We start from the raw sequence: 21,988 nt of genomic DNA on the forward strand, positions 1-21,988 counted from the left end.
TAACTATGATCTATTTTTATCATTTATCTACCCTAAAACCTCCTGCCTTAAAAACCTCCAACATCTTCCCAATCACTGTAGTCAGACTACATGGCCTGTAGTTTCCTTTCTTCTGCCTCTCTTCCTCTTTGACGACTGCAGTGATATTTACAATTTTCCAATCTTGCTGAACCAATCCATAATCTGGTGATTCTTGGAAGATCATTACCAATACCTCTACAATCCCCTCAATCAACTCTTTCAGAACACTGGGGTGTACACAATCTGGTCCAGGTGATTTATTAACCTTCAGACCTTTCAGTTTCCCAAGAACCTTCTCTCTAATAATGATAACTTCATCCACTTAATGACCACTGACACCTGGAAATTCCAGCATACTGCTCGAGTATTCCACAGTGAAGACATACAAAATACTTCTTCAGTTCATCTGCCATTTCCTTGTCCCCCATTATTACCTCTCCACATCATTTTCTAGTGGTCCGATATCCACTCTCCTCTCTTTTACACGTTATGTGTCTGAAGAAACTTTTGGTATCCTCTTTAATATTACTGACTAGATTACTTTTGTATTCCATCTTTACATTTTTTATTACTTTTTTGTTGCCTTCTGTTGGTTGTTAAACATTTCTCAATTCTCTAACCTCCCAGTAATTTTGCTCTTTTATATGCCCTCTCTTTTTTACGTTGGCTTTGACGTCTCTTGTTAGCCATGATTGTATCATCTTGCCTTTAGAATACTCCTTCCTCTTTGGGATGTATATATCCTGTGCCTTCCGAATTGCTTCCAGAAATTCCAGTCGTTGCTGCTCTGCCATCATCCCTGCCAGTGTTCCTTTTCCCATCAATTCTGCCAACTCCTCTTGCATGCCTCTGTAATTCCCTTTACTCTAATGCATGTCCCTAAAGGTTCTTTTACCTTAAGCTCTCCAAACAATTCTGGTTCATTGCAGAACAGCTAACCCCGAATAGCTGATCTCCTAGTGGGCACAACCACGAGCTGCTCAAAAGATCCATCTCTTAGGCACTCTAGAAACCCTCCTTCTGGAATCCAGCACCAAACTGATTTTCTCAATTTACCTGCATATTGAAATCCCCCATGACCATTGTAACATTGCCCTTCTGGCCTGCATTTGCTATTTCCCGTTGTAATTTGTAGGCCACATTCTTCCTACTCTTTGGGGGTCTGTATGCAACTCCCATCAGGGTCTTTTTACCCTTGCAGTTCCTTAGCTCTATCTACAATGATTCAACACCTTCCAACCCTACGCTAGCTCTTTCTAATAGAATGATACATCCACCTTTCATATGATATTTCTGGCAACTTTGTCTGAGGTCTTACCTCAGACCTTCGTAACCTCTCCACTAACTGTTCCAGCATTGTGGTTCCAAGCCCCCTGCAACTCTCATTTAAATCCCACCATGTAGCATTAAAAAAAACTTCCCTCCAAGATAATAGTTCCCCTCCAGTTTAGGTGCAAACCGTGCCACCTGTACAGGTCCCACCTTCTATAGAAGGGAGCTCAATAATCCAACGATCTTATGCTTTCCCTCCCACACCAACTCCTTAGCCATGTATTAAACTGTGTAATCTTCCTATTTCTGGCCTCACTAGCATGTGACGTGGTAGCAATCCTGAGATCACAACCCAGGAAGTCCTGCTCTTTAACTTACTACCTTAACTTCCTGAACTCCATATGCAGAACCTCACTGCTCATCCTACCCATGTCATTGGTACCTACACAGACCATGACTTCTGGCTGTTCACCCTCCCACTTAAGAATGATAAGGATCAGTATGAGATATCCCGGATCCTGGCACCCAGGAGGCAATATACCATCTGGGAATCTTGTTCTTGCCCACAGAACCTCCTGTCCGTTCCCCCAAGTAATAAATCCCCTTTCACCACAGTGTGCCTCTTCTCCCCCTTCCCTTCTGAGTCACAGAGCTAGGATTCTTCTCCTAATCTCCAGGGAATAAATCTATTCACCTTTCCCTATAACTCAGATTCTCAGGTCCCAGCAACATCATTGTGAACCTTCTCTGCACTCTTTCACGTTTATCATTACCTTTCCTGTAGGTAGGTGACTAGAACTGAACACAATACTCCCAGATTTGGTTTGACCAATATCTTATAAAGCTTCAACATCTCCCAACTACTTTACTCAATAATGTCATTTATTAAGCCCAATCTGCCAAGAGCTCTTTTATGGCACTTTCTACATGTGGTGCTACTTTAAAGAAATTATGGATCTGTATTCCCATATGGATCTTCAAGTGGGCCAATTTTGTCTCTTGCTATGCACTTGCTCGTCTTCCAGAGCAACCTCATTCTTTATTTAGTCCCTCTGGTGTTCCTTACTTCTCTTTTATCTCCTCAAGTGCATCACTTGTTCCTTGTTGCCTATTCCTGCAAAACACCTTTTTGTAAAAACAGGGTTGCAATATCTCTCGAATACCAAAATTCCCTAAACCTTTTAGTCTAACAGGAGCATACAAGCACTTTACCCTCAATATTTCAGTTCTGAAGGCATCCCACTTACCCAGCCTCCCTTTGCCAGAGAACAACCTATCCCTATCAACACGTGCCATTCCGTTCTGACACCGTCAAAATTGGCCTGACTCTAATTTGGAATCTCAACCCGAGGACCAATCCTATCCTCCTCCAAAATTGTCTTGAAACCAACCGAAATATGATCACTAGTGAACCGATACACTCCCGGGCCAAGGCCGCTCCCCCACACCGTCCTGTTGCCACGGGAACAGCGTCAGTGATGTCGCGCAAAAAAAGATCCTACGCAGTGCCTTCGCGTCATGTGACATCCAGACCGCAGACTGGGAGGCGGAGCACAGTCGCATGTCAATCAGCGAGCCGCCCCTGGCAGTCACAGGGGCTTCGGTGAGGGAAGGGAAATAGAATTTGGCACCGGGACGGAGAGGCCGATCGTTTCAATTATCCGTATATTGAAGGAGAGAAACTGCTGAAAAATAATAGTTTAGTTATGTTAAGATGATTCTTTTCAGAACTTGTTCGATATAATCAGTTTAAAATGACGAACGGATCGAAAACAGACTGAAACGCTGGAAAATTTAAACTAAAGCAGAGAAACTCAGGAAGCACCTATGGAGAGCGGAAGGGAGTGAACATTTCAGGTTAGAATTTGGAAAGTGAGGGAAACGCAACAAGCGAGAAAAAAACCTGCCGATGCTGGAAATCCAAGCAGCGCACTCAAAACGCTTTGGGAACTCAGCAGGCCGGCCAGGCGGCATCGATGGAAAAGAGTAAACTGTCGACGTTTCGGGCCGAGACCTCACTTTAATTTGCAGAAAAGAATGTTGGAGAAATCGATGGAATTAAATGAATAGCAGTACAGTATAAACCCAAGCCTGGGGAACAGGGCAATGGGGACAGAAAGATGGTGAATAAGATTATCATATTTATCTCATGTACATGTTTCTAATAGCAGAGATTCGTTTATTCCCACGTTCACGGAATGTTACAACACTATAACAGGCCATTCGGCCCTTCACGTTCATACCAACTGGAAGGAACCCATCCATATTAATTCCTTCTTCCAGCACTTAGCCTGGGCAATTCAAATGTTTGATGAGATATTTCTGAAATACCGTCAGCAACTCTGGTTTAACCGCTATCTCTGGTACTCCAGGTACTGTACTAACCACTGTCTGGGCAAACAGGTTCTCCTCAGATCCTCTGACCCCCTCAACCTAACCCCATGTCCAGCAGTTTCATCTACTCATGATGGGGAAAAGCTCTCTGCAACCTATCCTATCTCTACCCCTCCTCATCATTTTCTATACTTAATCACCTCCCCTTATCAACAGGGATACTGGGTCCAATTTTGTTTGTCATCTATATCAATGACCTGGATGATAATATTATAAAATGGATCAACAAATTTGTGGATGGCACCAAGCCTGGGGATGTAGTGGACAACGAGGAAGGCCATTGAAGCTTGCAATGTGATCTGGGAACACAGACCCATTATTCCTTGAAAGTGGGGTTGTAGGTAGTGAGGAATGTAAAGAGAGCTGTAGGTATATTGGCCTTCATAAATCAAAACATTGAGTACAGGAGCTGGGATGTTATGTTGAGGTTGTGAAATGAATGAGGTCAAGTTTGGAGTATTGAGTGCAGTTCTGGCCACCTATCTGCAGTTAACCATCTGTCCCAGAAAACATTTGAAGCTGTAACCACAGAGAGAATAAATGCGCATTTCCAAAACTTCCAACAGTTAGGCAAAGTGAACAGGGTTTTGTGAAACAGGAAATAGAAAATGCATGCTACAATAGTCATGGGGGATTTCAATATGCAGGTAGACTGGGGAAATCAGATTGGTGCTGGATTACAGGAGGTTGAATTTCTAAAGTACTAATGAGAGCAACTCATGGTTGAGCCTACTAGGGGATCAGCTATTCTGGATTGGGTGTTACGCCATGAACCAGAATTGATTGGAAAACTTAAAGTAAAAGAACCCTTAGGGTTAAGTGATCATAATGTGATCAAATTCACCCTGAAATTGAGAAGGAAAAGCTAAAGCCAGATATATCAGTTATTACAGTGGAGTAAAGAGAATTACAGAGGCACGAGAGAGGAGTTGGCTATAATTGATTGAAAAAAAACACTGGCAAGAATGATGGCAAAGCAGCAATGGTTGCAATTTCTGGAAGCAATTCAGAAGGCACAAGATATACACACTCCAAGGAGGAAGAAGTATTTAAAAAAAGACAATACAACCATGGCTAACAAGAGAAGTCAAAATCACCATCGAACCCGAAGAGAGGGCAAAATTCAGAGGATTGGGAAACTTTTAAAAGCCAATGGAAGGCAATGAAAAAAATCATTAAGAAGGTAAAGATGAAATACAAAAATACGCTAGCCAATAATATTAAGGAGGATACCAAAAGATTCCTCAGATACATAATGTGGAAAGTAGTGGTGACAGATAGCAGGTCGCTGGAAAACAATGCTGGAGAGGTAGTAATAAGGGAAAAAGAAATAGTAGTCAAACTGAGTATATCTTATTCATCAATCTTCACTGTTGAAGACAGTAGCAGTACGGAGGAAGTTCCAGGTGTCATGAAGTGTGTGAAGGTACCTAAACTGAGAGAAGGTTCTTAGGAAATCGTAAGATCTGAAGGTTGATAAGTCACCTGGACCAGATGGTGTATACCCTAGTGTTCTGAAAGAGGTGGCTGAAGAGATTGTTTCAAGAGTCACTAGATTCTGGAAGACTGGAAGATTCCAAATGTCACTCTACTCTTCAAGAAGGGAAGAACCCATAGGCCAGTTACTCTGACCTCAGTGAAGATGTTGGAATCGATTTTTAAGGATGAGGTCTCAGGGTACTTGGAGGCACATGATAAAATAGGTTGTAGTCAGTAAGGTTTCCTCAAGGGAAAATCTTGTCTGACAAATCTATTGGAATTCTTTGAAGAAGTAACAAGCAGGATAGACAAAGGAGAATTGGTTGATGTTGCGTACTTGGATTTTCAGAAAGCATTTGACGAAGTTCTACACATGATGCAGCTTAACAAGCTATGAACTCATGGTATCACAGGAGGCATTGCAGCATAGATAAAGCAGTGTCTGATTGGCAGGTGGAAAAGAACGGGAATAAAGGCAGTCTTTTCTGGTTGGCTGCTGGTGACGAGTGGTGTTCCAAAGGGGTCTGTTTTGGGATCAATTCTTTTTACATTGTATTTCAATGATTTGGATGATGAAATTGATGGCTTTGTTGCAAAGCTTGCAGACAATATGAAGATAGATGGAGAGGTAGGTAGGTTTGAGGAAGTTGAGAGGCTACAGATTCTGTAACCTATTTGAAAATTCAATTAAAAAATTTAAAAGAAAAGATGGGGGAAGGAGGGGATATTATGGGAGAAAGTGAGATTGTACATTTTGGCAGGGAAAATATGCAATAAAGCACGTCCTCTAAATGTTGAGAGACAGCAGAATGTTTTCTGATGAAGAGGCTTTGGCCTGAAACATTACCTCCAGTTACAACTCCAGTCTCCAATTGCTGCCTGAGCAGTGTTTTACTTGAATTTCAGAACTCTGGTCTTCATGTTTGTTCTTTTTCCAGAGGAACATCCATTTAGAACAGCAATGAGGAGGAATTTCTTTAGCTAGAGGGTGGTGAATCTATAGAATTCATTGCCATGGATGGCTGTGGAGGCCAAGTTCTTGCGTATATTTAAAGTGGAGGTTGTTAGGTTCTTGATTAGTCGGTTCTTCAAAGGTTATAGGGAGAATGGTTTGAGAGGGATAATAAATCAACTATGATGGAATGGAAAAGATCGATTAGTTGAATGGCCTAATTCTTCTCCTATGTCTGATGATTTGATGATAATTTTCAGAAAATTGTGTACAAATCTGAAGAGGTTTTGTGTCAGTTATCGGTGGGGGGCGGGGTTAGGTGGTAATATGTTCCGTTGTGGTTAAATGGTTGAAAATTCGCTGTTATGAATCTGGTAAAATGAGAGGCCGGTCTTTCTTTTTCAATCTTTTTATTAATTTTCAAATTAATATACATAACAGCAGTAGTAGTGCAAAGAGAGTGGGAATACATCTTTGATAAATGCATAAACAAACATAAACTAGAAATAACTTAAGTATACTAAGCATCCCACACTCTTAATGTAATTAAACATGATAAAAAAGTGCAAAAATATCAAAAGAAAAAACACCCAAATTGAAAAAGGAAGAAAAAAAGAAAAAGTATACTAAACTAAACAAAGCTGGGCTATTATATTACATCGGATACTTTACTTACTTCATTGTCACTGAACAATTGATACTAGAGCATACAATCATCACAGTGATATTTGCTTCGCACTCCCTGAAGTTCAAATCGAAGTAAATATAATAAAAATTTAAATTATAAATCATAATTAGAAAATAGAAAAGGGAAAGTACAGTAGTGCAAGTCAGGTCCAGATATTTGGAAGGTACGGCCCAGATCCAGGTCCGGATCCGTTCAGCAGTCTTATCACAGTTGGAAAGAAGCTGTTCCCAAATCTGGCCGTACGAATATTCATGCTCCTGAACCTTCTCCCGGAGGGAAGAGGGACAAAAAGTGTGTTGGCTGAGTGGGTCTTGTCCTTGATTATCCTGGCAGCACTGCTCCGACAGTGTGTGGTGTAAAGTGAGTCCAAGGATGGAAGATTGGTTTGTGTGATGTGCTGGGCTATGCTCACGATCTTCTGCAGCTTCTCCCGGTCTTGGACAGGACAACTTCCATACCAGGCTGTGATGCACCCTAGAAGAACGCTTTCTACGGTGCACCTATAGAAATGAGTGAGGGTTTTAGGGGACAGGCCAAATTTCTTCAGCTTTCTCAGGAAGTAAAGGCGCTGGTGGGCCTTCTTGGCAGTGGACTCTGCTTGGTTAGACCAGGTCAGGTCATTTTTGATATTCACCCCGAGGAACTTAAAGCTTTTGGCCTGTTCCACCTGCACACCACCGATGTAGATGGGGTCGTGCGATCCGCTACTCCTTCTGAAGTCAACAACCAATTCCTTTGTCTTGCTGACATTGAGAGATAGGTTATTGTCTTCGCACCATGCCACAAGGTTCTTAATTGCCTCTCTGTACTCAGACTCATCATTACCCAAGATACGGCCTACAATTGTGGTGTCATCAGCAAACTTATATATTGAGTTTGATGGAAACTTGGCTACACAATCATGGGTGTACAGTGAGTACAGCAGGGGGCTGAGTACACAGCCTTGTGGGGCACTGGTGCACAGAGTGATTGTAGAGGAGAGCTTGTCCCCTATTTTTACAGTCTGGGTCCTGTCTGTGAGGAAGTTGAAGATCCAGCTGCAGATCTGAGTGCTAAGACCCAGGTTCCGGAGCTTAGGAATCAGTTTATTTGGAATGATGGTATTAAAGGCAGAGCTGTAGTCGATGAAAAGGAGCCTTACTTATGCGTCTTTATTCTCCAGGTATTCCAAGGAGGAATGTATTGCCAGAGCGATGGCATTTGCCATTGACCTGTTGTTCCGGTAGGCGAATTGCAAAGCATCGAGGTTGACCGGTAAGTTATGGTTGATGTGTGCCATAACCAATTTGCTTGAAGCACTTCATAGCAATTGATGTTAGAGCCACAGGTCGGTAGTCATTCAGGCATGCCACCTTGCTTTTCTTCGGCACCAGGATTATCGTTTCCTTCTTAAAAAACATTAGAATCTTTAATGTTGTTAGTTCCACTCCTCTATCCATACTTTTAAGGTTGATAATAGGAATTCGGAAAGGTCAAGTTACATCATATGAAAATGTTGAATAAATGGTCTCCAAGTTTCTTCAAATTTAACCGAAGGGTCAGAAGTGGCACTTATGATTCTTTCTAAGCTTAAACATGATATAGTTTGGGAAAACCACTGAAGAATAGTAGGAAGGTTGATCTCTTTCCAATTTAACAGAATAAATCTTCTAGCCATTAATGTATTAAAAGCAATCATCTGATGAGCTGAGGAGGATAAATAACTGTGTTCCAACATTGGTAAACCAAAAATTGCAGTAATAGGATGGTGTTGCAAATCAATATGCAAAACTGTTGAAATAGCATCAAAAATATCTTTCCGATATTTTTTCAAAAGCAAACAAGACCAGGACATGTGGGTCAAAGAAGCTACCTCAGAATGACATCTATCGCAGGCAGGATTTATATGAGAGTAAAAACAAGCTACTTTACCTTTAGACATGTGGGCCCTATGTACCACCTTAAGTTGTATTAACGTATGATTAGCATATATAGACGAAGAGTTAACTAATTGAAGAATTTTCTCCCAATTCTCTATCAGTAATACAAGTTGAAGTTCCCTTTCACATTCATTTTTAATTTTGTCAGATATACCTGGCTGTATTTTCACAATCATATCATCGATAGTAGTTATTAAACCCTTCTGATAAGCATTTAAACCTAACATTTTTCCGTGATATCAGTTGGATACGAAGTCGGAAAAGTAGATAATGTAGTATTCAGAAAGTCTCTAATTTGTAAGTATTTTTTTAAAAAAGGGATCTGGGCAAATTATATTTATTTGACAACTGTTCAAAAGACATGAAACAGTTATCCAAAAATAAGTCACAAAAGCATGTTATGCCCTTCATTTTCCATATCAAAAAGGCTTGATCCATAATAGATGGTTGGAAAAAATATTAGATATAATCGGGCTTGATAGGATAAATTTATTCAAACCAAAAATTTTATGAAACTGAAACCATATTTGTAGTGTATATTTAATTACTGGATTAGCTATTTGTTTACTGAGTTTAGAAAGAGCAAAGGGAAGTGAAGTCCCTAAAATAGAAACCAATATACCGATTTACATTCAAGGTTTACTCATTGTGGACTTGGAATTATATCCAAATCCTGTGTCCAAAATATTAAATATTGGATATTAATTGCCCAATAATAAAATCTTAAATTTGGTAATGCCAAACCACCATCCTTTTTAGACCTGTAGTTTTTACTTAACCTAGGATTTTTATTTTGCCATATATATGAAGAAATCTTAAAGTCAACAGTATCAAAAAGGATTTAGGAATAAAAATTGGTACCGTTTGAAATTGATATAAAAATTTAGGTAGAATAATCATCTTAATAGCATTGATTCGACCCATCAGTGATAAAGACAATGGGGACCATTTAGTAAGCATTTGTTTAACCTGATCAATTAAAGGTAAAAAATTGACCTTAAATAAATCCTTATGTTTCTTAGTAATTTTAACACCCAGATAAGTAAAATAATCAGTAACCAATCTGAACGGTGAGCGTCTATAAATTGGAACTTGTGTAGCAATGTACTACATACAGAGCTAAAAACATCCGGATGTAAATGTAGAATTACCTGGTTTTACTACGGTAAGATTTGACAGAGATGCCAAAAAGTGTGGGAAGAAGAAAGGAGGGGGACTCGCTGTCTACATTAACGAAAGATGGTGTAACCCCGGGCATGTGAGTACAAAGATCTCCGTTTGTGAAAGAGATATTGAGCTGATCGCTGTGAGTATGAGGCCATATTACCTGCCTCGAGAATTCGCCAGCGTCATTGTTGTGAATGTGTATGTCCCGCCGCGTGCCGACGCAACGGTAGCGTGTGACGTCATCAGCTCCGCCGTTGCTAAGCTTCAGAACCAACAGCCTGAGGCACTGGTGTTAATTACAGGGGACTTCAACCATGTGACTTTGGACAAGACACTACCTGCTTTCTCCCAGTACGTGGATTGTTACACCAGGGGTAACAGGACTATTGACCTGCTGTATGCAAACGTACAGGATGCATATAGTGCATCCCCGCTGCCTGCACTGGGGAAAGCTGATCACAACCTGGTTTTGTTACAGTCAAGATATAAATCAATTGTGATGAGGCATCCCACTACCACACGCTCTTTTAGGAAGTGGACTCCTGAAGCTGAACAGGCCCTGAGAGATTGCTTCGGTACTACGAACTGGGATGTACTGCAAGGGGGGCTCTGTGGGGGCGTTGAAGAGGTCACTGAATGCACAACGGACTATATTAATTTTTGTGTGGATGCGGTTGTTCCTGTTAGAACTGTTCGCTGCTATCCCAATAATAAGCCCTGGATCACTAGTCACATCAAAGGCCTCCTAAACCAGAAGAAGAGGGCCTTTAAAGAGGGTGATCGGTTGGAGCTTAAAAGAGTTCAGAAGGAACTCAGAGTACAGATAAGGGGGGCAAAGGAGCAGTATAGGAGAAAGTTAGAACAAAAGCTGCAGGAAAAAAGCATGAAGGAGGTGTGGGATGGGATGAAGATCATCACCGGATGTGGTGCAAAGCGGGGGGCAAACATAAGTGGAGATGTGGAGAAAGCGAACCAGCTGAACAACTTCTTCAATAGGTTCGACAGCGCAATCTCACCCTCACTGCAGAACTCCACACCAGGCTTACTTCCCTCACAGGAAAATAGCCACTCACAGGAGACCTGGCCCACGTCCAGGTTTACGGCTGCACAGGTGGAAGGTCAACTGAGGAAGATCTGTACCAGCAAGGCGGCTGGACCGGATGGAGTTTCCCCACGATTACTAAGGGCCTGTGCGACTGAACTGGGAGAACCACTACAGCGCATCTTCAACATGAGTCTAGATCAGAGAAGAGTACCCAGACAGTGGAAAACATCTTGTATTGTCCCGGTACCGAAGAAACCACAGCCAAAGGAGTTGAATGACTTCAGACCTGTTGCCTTGACGTCGCACGTGATGAAGACCATGGAGCGGCTGATAATACAGAATCTGAGGCCGCAAACCAGGCACGCCCGGGATCCGCTTCAGTTTGCGTATAAGGAGAAGGTGGGAGTGGAGGATGCTATCACGTATTTGCTGCACAAATCACTCTCTCACCTAGATGGGGTCAGTTGTGCTGTGAGGATTACATTCCTTGACTTCTCTAGTGCCTTTAACACCATCCAGCCCAAGATATTAAAGCACAAACTAACGGAGATGGGAGTAGACTCTTACATGGTGGATTGGATAGTGGACTACTTGACAGATAGACCTCAGTATGTGCGGTTGGGAGACTGTAGGTCTGACACAGTGGTCAGCAGCACAGGAGCGCCACAGGGAACCGTACTCTCTCCGGTCCTGTTCACCCTGTACACATCTGACTTCCAATATAACTCGGAGTCCTGCCATGTGCAGAAGTTCGCTGATGACACGGCCATAGTGGGGTGTGTCAGGAATGGACAGGAGGAGGAGTATAGGAAACTGATACAGGACTTTGTGATATGGTGCAACTCAAACTACCTGCGTCTCAATGTCACCAAGACCAAGGAGATGGTGGTGGACTTTAGGAGACCTAGGACTCACATGGAGCCAGTGATCATTAATGGAGAGTGTGTGGAGCAGGTTAAGACCTACAAGTATCTGGGAGTACAGTTGGACGAGAAGCTAGACTGGACTGCCAACACAGATGCCTTGTGCAGGAAGGCACAGAGTCGACTGTACTTCCTTAGAAGGTTGGCGTCATTCAATGTCTGCAGTGAGATGCTGAAGATGTTCTATAGGTCAGTTGTTGAGAGCGCCCTCTTCTTTGTGGTGGCGTGTTGGGGGGGAAGCATTAAGAAGAAGGACGCCTCACGTCTTAATAAGCTGATAAGGAAGGCGGGCTCTGTCGTGGGCAAAGTACTGGAGAGTTTAACATCGGTAGCTGAGCGAAGGGCGCTGAGTAGGCTACGGTCAATTATGGAAAACCCTGAACATCCTCTACATAGCACCATCCAGAGACAGAGAAGCAGTTTCAGCGACAGGTTACTGTCGATGCAATGCTCCTCAGACAGGATGAAGAGGTCAATACTCCCCAATGCCATTAAGCTTTACAATTCAACTGCCAGGACTTAAGAACTTTTTAAAGCTATTATTAATGCTTTTTGAGCTAGTGATTTAGATGCATATCATATTATTACTGAGTTAAGTATTGTATTGTATGTAATGAGTTTTTGCTACAACAAGTGTACGGGACATTGGAAAAAATGCTGAATTTCCCCATGGGGATGAATAAAGTATCTATCTATCTATCTATCTATCTCAGACGGTAAATTGTTTCGAGACTAGTTTATTCAAACTTCGCGGCACTGGTTTTTAATCTCCAGCTCCCGCCCTCTCCGGGCGGAAATGACATCAGAGGTGCATTACCAAAGTCTCTCCCCGCGCGCGTGCTATTTGTGAGCCGGTTCGCCTGCGCAGAAAGTGGGTTGCCACACCTGCATATTTAATAGAAAAAGTTCACTCTTATTAAGATTCAGTTTGTAGCCAGAAAAATTATTGAACTGAGCGAGCAAGAATGTTACTGCAGGAATGGATTTCTCAGGATTAGAGATATATAGTAACAAATCATCTGCACAGTGATAACTTATGTATCTCATTCCCACGATAATAACAGGTCCTGCCGAAGGGTCTCGGCCCGAAACGTCGACAGCGCTTCTCCCCATAGATGCTGCCTGGCCTGCTGTGTTCCACCAGCATTTTGTGTGTGTTGTAATACCAAGTATATTAGGTGAGTCTCGAATAGCAATAGCTAAGGGTTCTAAGGCAATATCAAATAGTAATGGGCTAACAGGACAGGCCTGCCTGGTGAGTGAGGCCGGTCTCTGCTCTGGCTGTCCCTCTGACTCCGTCTCCACCCCTTCCCGCCTCGCTCTCTCGCACAGTCCGTCACTCCGTCTCCACCCCTTCCCGCCTCTCTCTCCCCACACAGTCATTTGCTCTGTCTCCACCCCTTCCCGCCTCTCTGTCTTTCTGCGCCGTTCTCGGGCAGGTCGGGGCGCTGTGTATAAAAGGAGACAGCAGCAGTCAGTTCGTCACTGAGCAGCGTCTGCAGTGAAACGGTAATATGTCTGGCAGAGGAAAAGGAGGCAAAGGACTCGGCAAAGGCGGAGCCAAGCGGCACCGTAAAGTGCTCCGTGATAACATCCAGGGCATCACCAAACCAGCCATCCGCCGTCTGGCTCGGCGTGGCGGCGTCAAACGAATCTCGGGTCTAATCTACGAGGAGACCCGCGGTGTACTGAAGGTTTTCCTGGAGAATGTGATCCGGGATGCAGTCACCTACACGGAACACGCCAAGCGCAAGACGGTCACTGCCATGGATGTGGTGTACGCGCTGAAACGCCAGGGCCGCACTCTCTATGGATTCGGAGGCTGAGAAATTCTCCTGGTTCTAAACACAACACAAAGGCTCTTTTAAGAGCCACCCACCACCTCACAGACAGAGCAGTGACCCGGAGCAGAAATAGACTACCTTTAGAATTATTTATCGGTGAGGCAATCCTTGTTTGTCCGTAGTTTATTTTATACAGGAGAAGAGTCCCCTATACGTTACAGTAGAGGTATAGAAAACTACAAAAGCTCCGAATGTGATTCAGTAAACTCAGCTTGTTTAAAAAAAAATAATTACAGCAATTTTAAGTACAGTTAGGACAACTCCCTCAAAAACCATTCCTAGTGACAGCGAAATGTTCGGGTTATTCGAAATGGAAAGGATTGGCTGTTTGAATTCGATAGCAGATATGAAACCGATCACACCGCCGGAGCCCTTAATTACCATGGCGGACATTTACTTACAACAGTGGGCGGAGGACTCAACTCCTACATTTCAGATTAAGCACCTACCGTTAACATTGAGTCTCGACTGGCACCAGTAAGGAATCTCAATGAACCCTGCTTGCCAATTTGTACAACAATTCAATCCGAACTAAAGTCCTTTCCCCCGCGCTCAACGTATCCGCAGTGCAGCCCTTTCACAGATACTGTGAGTGGCTCTGAAAAGAGCCTTTGGGTCACTGGGTCAGATTCTGTCTCCTCACTTGCTGGCTCCGCCGGTTTTCTTGGGCAACAGCACGGCCTGGATGTTGGGCAATACCCCACCCTGAGCGATGGTCACACCTCCCAGCAGCTTGTTAAGCTCCTCGTCATTGCGGACGGCCAGCTGCAGATGCCTGGGGATGATGCGGGTCTTTTTGTTGTCCCGGGCCGCGTTGCCGGCCAGCTCAAGGATTTCAGCCGTCAGATACTCGAGCACAGCAGCCAGATAGACCGGGGCTCCGGCACCCACCCGCTCAGCATAGTTACCCTTTCTCAGCAGCCTGTGAACACGGCCCACTGGGAACTGCAGTCCGGCCCGGGACGAGCGAGACTTGGCCTTGGACCGAGCTTTGCCGCTAGTTTTTCCTCGTCCGCTCATTCTGAAAAACACAGCAGATCTTTCACAGAGAATACGGAAATATTTCCGACTCTCGCCCTTTTTGTACCTTTTGGAGGAATGCAGCGGAACGTTTATGATTGGCGCAACAACGCTTAATTTCATTGGAAAGAACAAATGAGAGAGCTGTCTTATTCGCCAATCAAGAAACAACAGCAGAGGCGCGGAAAATAACCGCTCACTCTCCGAAAATAAACTGAAATTTGAAACAGCCCGCCAAAATCTTTGTTTAAACCTCATCTAAAATGAAGTCTTTGCAGGTCTGTTTATCGACTACGCATTCACCCATTACTGAAGTCCACCACATTCAACATAAGAGTAGCTATTATTGTAACAGCACCTGGCTGTTTAATTCGCCGATTTCTTTTAACAGATAAACGTTAAGAACAAAAATCGATTCTCAGCTTCTGTTCGAGGTCATTGCATGAACGGCATCGGTTTATCTATGAGTTGCTCTTTTCAAACTGCGACTGGAGTTTAGTCTACAGGTTTTGTAATGTAAAGGGGGACAGGGAAATTAAAGCCAAGGAGAAGTCCTATAAGAGAGCAAAAATAGTGGGAAGTTACAAGACTGGAAAGCTTTAAAAAAAAAACCCCCAGAAGGGAACTAAATTCACAGAGGTGGAATCCAAAGATAGGATTGTCAAAAATATCGAAGAGGATACCAAAAGTTTCTTCAGATATATAAAGAGTAAAAGAGAGGCTGACGGTGACTAGAGGTGTTCCATGGGGATCTGTGTTTGGACTGCTTCCCTTTATGTTATACGTCAATGATTTGGATCGCTTTGTGCCAAGTTTGTGGATGATACAAAGACAGGTGGAGGGGCAAGTAGTGTTGCAGAAGCAGAGAGTCTGCAGAAGGACTTAGACAGACGAGGAGAATGGGCAAAGAAGTGGCAGATGGAATACAGTGTCAGGAAATGTTTGGTTATGCACTTTGGTAGAAGAGATGAAAGCATAGCCTATCTCTAAATGGGAGAACATTCAAAAATCTGAGGTGCTGAGGGACTTGGGAGTCATCGTGCAGGATTCCCTAAGGGTTAATTTGCAGCTTGAGTCAGTGGCGAGGAAGGCAAATGCAATGTTGGCGTTTATTTCAAGAGGACTAGAATATAAAAGCAAGGATTTAATCTTGAGACTTTATAAGGCATTGGTAGGGCCTCACTTGGAGTACAGTGAGCAGTTGTGGGACCATTATCAAAGAAAAGATGTGCTGAATTCATAGAGGTTTCAAAGGAGATTAAAAATATATTAATTCTGGGATAGAAAGGCTTCCCGTATGAAGAGCATTTAATGGCTCTGAGCCTCTACTCACTGGAATGCAGAAGAATGAGAAAACCTTATTGAAAGATATCAAATGTTAAAAGGTCTTGATAGAGTGGATATGAGGAGAAAGATTCCTATGGTGTGGGAGTATAAGACTAGTTGAAGCCCCTATTCGAGTATCTTCAGCTCTGTGCTCTTCATAAGTGGGCACCCAGCGAGGAGGTGGGCTTGCTCCTGGGCCCGGCCAAGATGGCCATTCACAGGTCTAGGTGGCAGAAATTTGAGGGCCGACTGCCTGCTCCTGTTATGAGGATACATTCATGCCTGGCTATTGTTGGAGAGGGAGCATGTGGTCACAATGGCTGCAGTGGGGTATTTCCCGGAGCAGTGGGCCCCCTGGAATTGACTGTTTTATAGGCGATAATAATTATATTTTAATTTGAATTTATTCACTGTCTTGTAAATACTGAATGTTTGTACTTTATGTATTTGGTGAGTGACTAAACTTTTTATAGATTTGTGAAAAAACATTAGTGGGACATCCACTTAGAAGGTAAATAAGGAGGAATTCTGTTAGCCAGACAGTGGTGAATCTGTGGAATTCCTTGCCACAGGCAGCTGTGGAGGCCATGATTGGGTATATTTAAGGCAGAGGTTGAAAGATTTGTTAATAGTCAGGGCCTAAAGGGCTACAAGGAGAGAACGGGAGGCTGGTGCTGAGAGGGAAATGGATCAGCCATGATGAAATAGCAGAGTACACTCAATGGACCAAATGACATAATTCTGCTCCTACAGTATATCTGATGGTCTTTTGGCATTTAAACTGGTATGGCCAAGGAATCGGAAGACAACAACACAGTTAGGCTGTACATCCACTATCCACTGCAATGCAGGAAGGCCACCATTTCAATTGTATTGTGACGTTCTGGGTGGGAGCGTGGTTGACAGCATGCCCCTACATTTCTAATGACCCATACTGTTTATTGTTCTTGTGTTAAAATGCTTTTGTGGGATTATGGTGGGAAGTTCCAATTCATTTTTGTTACATTTTAGCTTGGGTCATACAGTTTTTTGCTTTTGTATTTGTGGGTCACCCTAACTGTAAGCGGGGTGTGTGATGGCCACCTCCCCCATCGGTGTGAGACTGGTTGGGTTCACTCTCTAGGTCATGGTGCCTGGTCTGTTTGAGTCTATCACAATAAAACGGTTGTTGAGTTAAAGAGCTTCCTTGTCTGTCATTATGGACTAAATGCTCACCATAGTATAAACTAAAAGTTCATTAGATAACCTTTTTCTAATTGACACCTGAAATTCTGGGCCATAGACTGCTGCACTGGCGTCATGGGACGCGGGCGTTTAGAACCATCTGTAAACAATTGGGAACAGATGTTCTCAGGGAAACGTACGGAAGAAATGTGGCAAATGTTCAGGGGATATTTGAGTGGAGTTATGCAATAGGTATGTTCCAATGAGACAGGGAGAGGATGGTAGGGTACAGGAACTGTGGTGTACAAAGGCTGTTGTAAATCTAGTCAAGAAGAAGAGCTTACATAAGGTTAAAAAAACTTGGTAATGATAAGGATCTAGAAAATTATAAGGCTTGCAGGAAGTAGCATAAGAAAGAAAATAGGAGAGCCAGAAGAGGGCATGAGAAAGCCTTGACAGACAGGAAACAGGAAAACCCCAAGGCATTCTACAACTATGTGAAAAGCAAGACGATAAGACATGAGAGAATAGTGAGACAGTGGAAAAGTGTGTATGGAACCGGAGGTACTTAATGAGTACTTTGCTTCAGTATTCACTACGGAAAAGGATCTTGGCGATTGTAGGGATGACTTACATCGGACTGAAAAGTTTGAACATGTAGATATTAAGAAAGAGGATGTGCTGGAGCTTTTGGAAAGCATCAAGTTCGGTGAGTCAACGGGACTGGATGAGATGTACCCCAGGCTACTGTGGGAGGTGAGGAAGGAGATTGCTGAGCCTCTGGCGATGATTTTTGCATAATCAATGAGGACAGGAGAGGTTCCAAAGGATTGGAGGGTTGTGGATGTTACTCCATTATTCAAGAAAGGGAGTAGAGATAGCCCAGGAAATTATAGATCAGTGAGTCTTAATTCAGTGGTTGATAAGTTGATGGAGAAGTTCCTGAGAGGCAGGATTTATGAACATTTGGAGTAGCATAATATGATTAGGAATAGTCAACATGGCTTTGTGAAAGGCAGGTTGTGCCTTATGAGCCTGATTGAATTTTTTGAGGATGTGACTAAGTACATTGATGAAGGTAGAGCAGTGGATGTAGTGGATATGGATTTCAGCAAGGCATTTGACAAGGTACCCCATGCAAGGCTTATTGAGAAAGTAAGGAGGCATAGGATCCAAGGGGGTATTGCTTTGTGGATCAAAAATTGGCTTGCCCAGAAAGGGCAAAGAGCAGTTGTAGATGGGTCATAATCTGCATGGAGGTCGGTAACCTGTGGTGTGCTTCAGGGATCTGTTCTGGGAGCCCTACTCCTCATGATTTTTATAAATGACCTGGATGAGGAAGTGGAGGGATGGGTTAGTAAATTTGCTGATGACACAAAGGTTGGGGGTGTTGTGGACAGTGTGGAGGGCTGTCAGATGTTACAGCGGGACATTGATAGGATGCAAAACTGGGCTGAAAAGAGGCAGTTGGAGTTTAACTCAGATAAGTGAGGTGGTTCATTTTTGTAGGTCAAGTATGATGGCATAATATAGTATTAATGGTAAGACTCTCAGGAGTGGGATCAGAGGGATCTTGGGATCCAAGGCCATAGCATACTCAAAGCTGCTGTGCAGGTTGCCTCTGTAGTTGAGAAAGCATACAGTATATTGGTCTTCATCAACTGTGGGATTGAGTTTATGAGCTGAGATGTAATGTTGCAGCTATATAGGACCCTGTTCAGACCCCACTTGGAGTACTGTGCTCAGTTCTGGCCACCTCACTACAGGAAGGATGTGGAAACTATAGAAAGGGTGCAGAGGAGATCTACAAGGATGTTGCCTGGACTGTGGAGCGTGCCTTATGAGAAGAGGTTGAGTGAACTTGGCATTTTTTCCTTGTAGTGACAGAGAATGAGAGGTGATCTGATGGAGGTGTATAAGATGATGAAAGGCATTGATCGTGTGGATAGTCAGAGGTTTTTTTCCCTTGGCTGAAATGGCTAGCACGAGAGGGCACAGTTTTAAGGTGCTTGGAAATACGTACAGAGGAGATGTCAGGGGTAAGTTTTTTTTACGCAGAGAGTGGTGAATACGTGGAATGGGCTGCTGACAATGGTGGTGGAGGTGGATACGATGGGGTCTTTTAAGAGATTCCTGGACATGTACATGGAGCTGAGAAAAAATAGAGGACTATGGGTAACCCTAGGTAATTTCTAAAGTAAGTACTTGTTAGGCACAGCATTGTGGGCTGAAGGGCCTGTATCATACTCTAGGTTTTCTATGTTTCTGATGGAATAATTCCATCCTATTGATGAAGCATTTAGACACCACTACTTCAGTTACACACCAGGCACATTCTGACACTCCTCTCCCAAAGAGTTAAATCTATCCCAGGTAAAGGAAATAGCAAGGGAAGAATAATGGATAAAGCCACACTAGGGGTATAGGTCAGATTAGACAGAGCCATGTTCTCTGCCTGGTCGTTTGCTCCCCACCCAAAATGCAATTCTTGCAATCTTGATGATCCCAACAATCTTTCAATATATTGAGTTGGAGGATCATCCTCATGACCTCTGAGGTGTAACAAATAATACATCTGCGTCTTTCGCAAGTACAATGGCATCAGCATTTCTACCTGCAGAGCAGAAACAGAAGACCGAACAGCATCACAAACAGATGTAAAGCTGGCCTTGGATAACATCCAGCCATTTCAAAAGAAAGGGGGCAGCGGGTCCATAGGACCAACAGCATTATCGAAGACAGTTCTAATTAATGCACAATACAAAGTAATCATAGATACCCTATTAGCCCCCAAGGGTCTAAGAGGTCAAATGTCCATTCTCCTTTGGTGAGCGCAATAAGCCAATCAGAGAGTCACCTTTTTCGCCAATGAAAAGAAAGCAGCAAGAAAGGCGCCGAAAGTAACTGTCAGTTCCCCGGAAGCCCTGAAATTTGAAAAGCCCGCCGAAAAAGTTCAATAGTTAACAATAATATCCAATGATTTATTAATTCGAGCAAGATTTATTTTATGGTAAGAGCCCAGCTCACCAGTTTGAATGTTTCTGATCATTTGGCTCACAAAAGCCGATCCAGTTTATATTCGAATTGAGTCTGTATGAACGTCTGTGCATGTTTCTCTTGTCAGACTTCTCTATTAAACTGCGGTCCAAGGCCAGATTGCAACGCGAAAAAAAATGTTTTTAGCAAGAATTGGAATTCTATTATATGCAGAATAGTGTCCCCGTGAAACGGGATTAAATGCTAGACTGTATTTAATAAAGCCCATTCTCTAGCAGCCGCAAATCCCTGGAAACCTTGCCCAAAACAGACGTACACGCAGGGGTGTGAGACAGGGACATGCCGATGGCGAGGGAAAGGTTATATCCCTAATGTTGGCACATTATTATTGATTTTTGTTTCATGAAGAAGGCCGAGCGTCTGAGAAGATACAGGGACGCCTTATTGATTAAAACACACAGAACGTCAGAGGGGAATGCGTTTTGGTAACGTAAATGTTAGTGTACAAGAAATGACAGCCCTTTCCATAGTCGGTTTGGTGGCTCTTAAAAGAGCCTTTTGTTGAGCTTGGTACCGAAGCCAGATTTAGGCGCGCTCCCCGCGGATGCGGCGGGCCAGCTGGATGTCTTTGGGCATGATGGTGACTCGCTTGGCATGGATGGCGCACAGATTGGTGTCCTCGAAGAGCCCCACCAGATAAGCTTCGCTGGCCTCCTGCAGAGCCATGACGGCCGAGCTCTGGAAGCGCAAGTCGGTCTTGAAGTCCTGAGCGATTTCTCGGACCAGGCGCTGGAAGGGCAATTTGCGGATGAGCAGCTCGGTGGATTTCTGGTAGCGCCGGATCTCCCTCAGAGCCACGGTGCCGGGCCGGTAGCGATGAGGCTTCTTCACTCCGCCCGTGGCTGGTGCGCTCTTTCGCGCCGCTTTGGTCGCCAGCTGTTTGCGGGGAGCTTTCCCGCCAGTCGATTTACGCGCTGTTTGCTTGGTACGGGCCATTCTCTTTCAGCAGTACAAAGGCAGCTTCAAACACCAGGATAAGACTGTCGGAGGAGCAGCAGGAACCGGCTTTTTAAAGAGAAGATGAAGGGCCGCCCCACTCTTTGATTGGTTACAAAGGAGATGTCCATTGTAGCATCTCAGCATTGCGATTGGCTGCTTTTCCATCACGTTTGAAGCTGGCCGGTGTGGGGGGAGATGATGGTGTCATCTCTGACCAAATATGGAAACTGCAGACAGAGTCAGAATTCAGCCAGTCTGACCCAAGTGATTGGATGCCTGTTCAATTTCAAATCGCCCGCCATTTCCAAGGGTAAGCGGGCTTCTTAAATTGAATAGAATCACGAATTCTCAAATTCCACCTTCAATTAAATCACCGATTTTCTGCCCTCAAATAGCTGAATCTGAATGTTTGCAGTTTTACTGAATAGCTTCTCGAGGTGAGTGAATTCAGTCTTGCTGGAAAAGGGAGGACAGGCAGAGGATTTAGGTCGATTTTACTTTACCACATGTTCAAAATGGTTTGGGGGGAAAAAGAGCAACAAAAGGACTGCAGGAACCAACGCCGAACTGAAAATCTGCTCAATATATCTACAAAATATTCATTACAACCAAATAATTAAATTCTTTATCTCTTCCCGCTCCAAATCGCTGTTCAAAGGCAAACCGACTGCCGCCGTCTCATTTTATACACAGCGCGCTGAGCTATACAGCGTTAGAGTGTTAGAGCAGAGACCTCTATTTTCTAGCGCCCTCCCGACATTATTACAACCCTAAATTT

General features: G+C 43.5%; 4 protein-coding genes across 4 annotated transcripts in view; 2 read left to right on the forward strand and 2 right to left on the reverse strand.

Moving 5' to 3' along the window:
* The window catches only part of LOC140715536 (uncharacterized), a 62,572-nt gene that overhangs the window by 15,349 nt on the left and 25,235 nt on the right, over positions 1-21,988 (forward strand). Inside the window, exons 4-6 of the mRNA XM_073027889.1 lie at positions 14,272-14,787; positions 16,213-16,380; positions 20,791-21,081. Coding sequence (XP_072883990.1) covers positions 14,272-14,787; positions 16,213-16,380; positions 20,791-21,081 — 975 coding nt within the window. The remainder of the gene's footprint in view (positions 1-14,271; positions 14,788-16,212; positions 16,381-20,790; positions 21,082-21,988) is intronic.
* LOC140715795 (histone H2AX-like) lies at positions 12,616-14,815 on the reverse strand. The gene is made up of 2 exons (XM_073028186.1): positions 14,154-14,815; positions 12,616-12,745 (listed from the first exon to the last, which is right to left on the reverse strand). The coding sequence occupies exon 1, from the start codon at positions 14,722-14,724 to the stop codon at positions 14,344-14,346; it is 381 nt and encodes a 126-aa protein (XP_072884287.1). The 5' UTR covers positions 14,725-14,815; the 3' UTR covers positions 12,616-12,745; positions 14,154-14,343.
* LOC140715801 (histone H4) lies at positions 13,342-14,183 on the forward strand. Its single transcript, XM_073028192.1, has one exon. The coding sequence runs from the start codon at positions 13,375-13,377 to the stop codon at positions 13,684-13,686; it is 312 nt and encodes a 103-aa protein (XP_072884293.1). The 5' UTR covers positions 13,342-13,374; the 3' UTR covers positions 13,687-14,183.
* On the reverse strand, positions 20,175-21,874 carry LOC140715793 (histone H3). The gene has a single exon (XM_073028184.1). It carries the CDS (start codon positions 21,205-21,207, stop codon positions 20,797-20,799), a length of 411 nt encoding a protein of 136 aa, XP_072884285.1. The 5' UTR covers positions 21,208-21,874; the 3' UTR covers positions 20,175-20,796.

The sequence above is a fragment of the Hemitrygon akajei genome, chromosome 24 (genome assembly GCF_048418815.1).
Source record: "Hemitrygon akajei chromosome 24, sHemAka1.3, whole genome shotgun sequence".
Taxonomy (NCBI): Eukaryota; Metazoa; Chordata; class Chondrichthyes; order Myliobatiformes; family Dasyatidae; genus Hemitrygon; species Hemitrygon akajei.

Excerpts from the sequence above, each read along its gene's own strand:
- LOC140715793 (XM_073028184.1), bottom strand. The coding sequence starts at position 21,207 with ATGGCCCGTACCAAGCAAACAGCGCGTAAATCGACTGGCGGGAAAGCT.
- LOC140715801 (XM_073028192.1), top strand. The coding sequence starts at position 13,375 with ATGTCTGGCAGAGGAAAAGGAGGCAAAGGACTCGGCAAAGGCGGAGCC.
- LOC140715795 (XM_073028186.1), bottom strand. The coding sequence starts at position 14,724 with ATGAGCGGACGAGGAAAAACTAGCGGCAAAGCTCGGTCCAAGGCCAAG.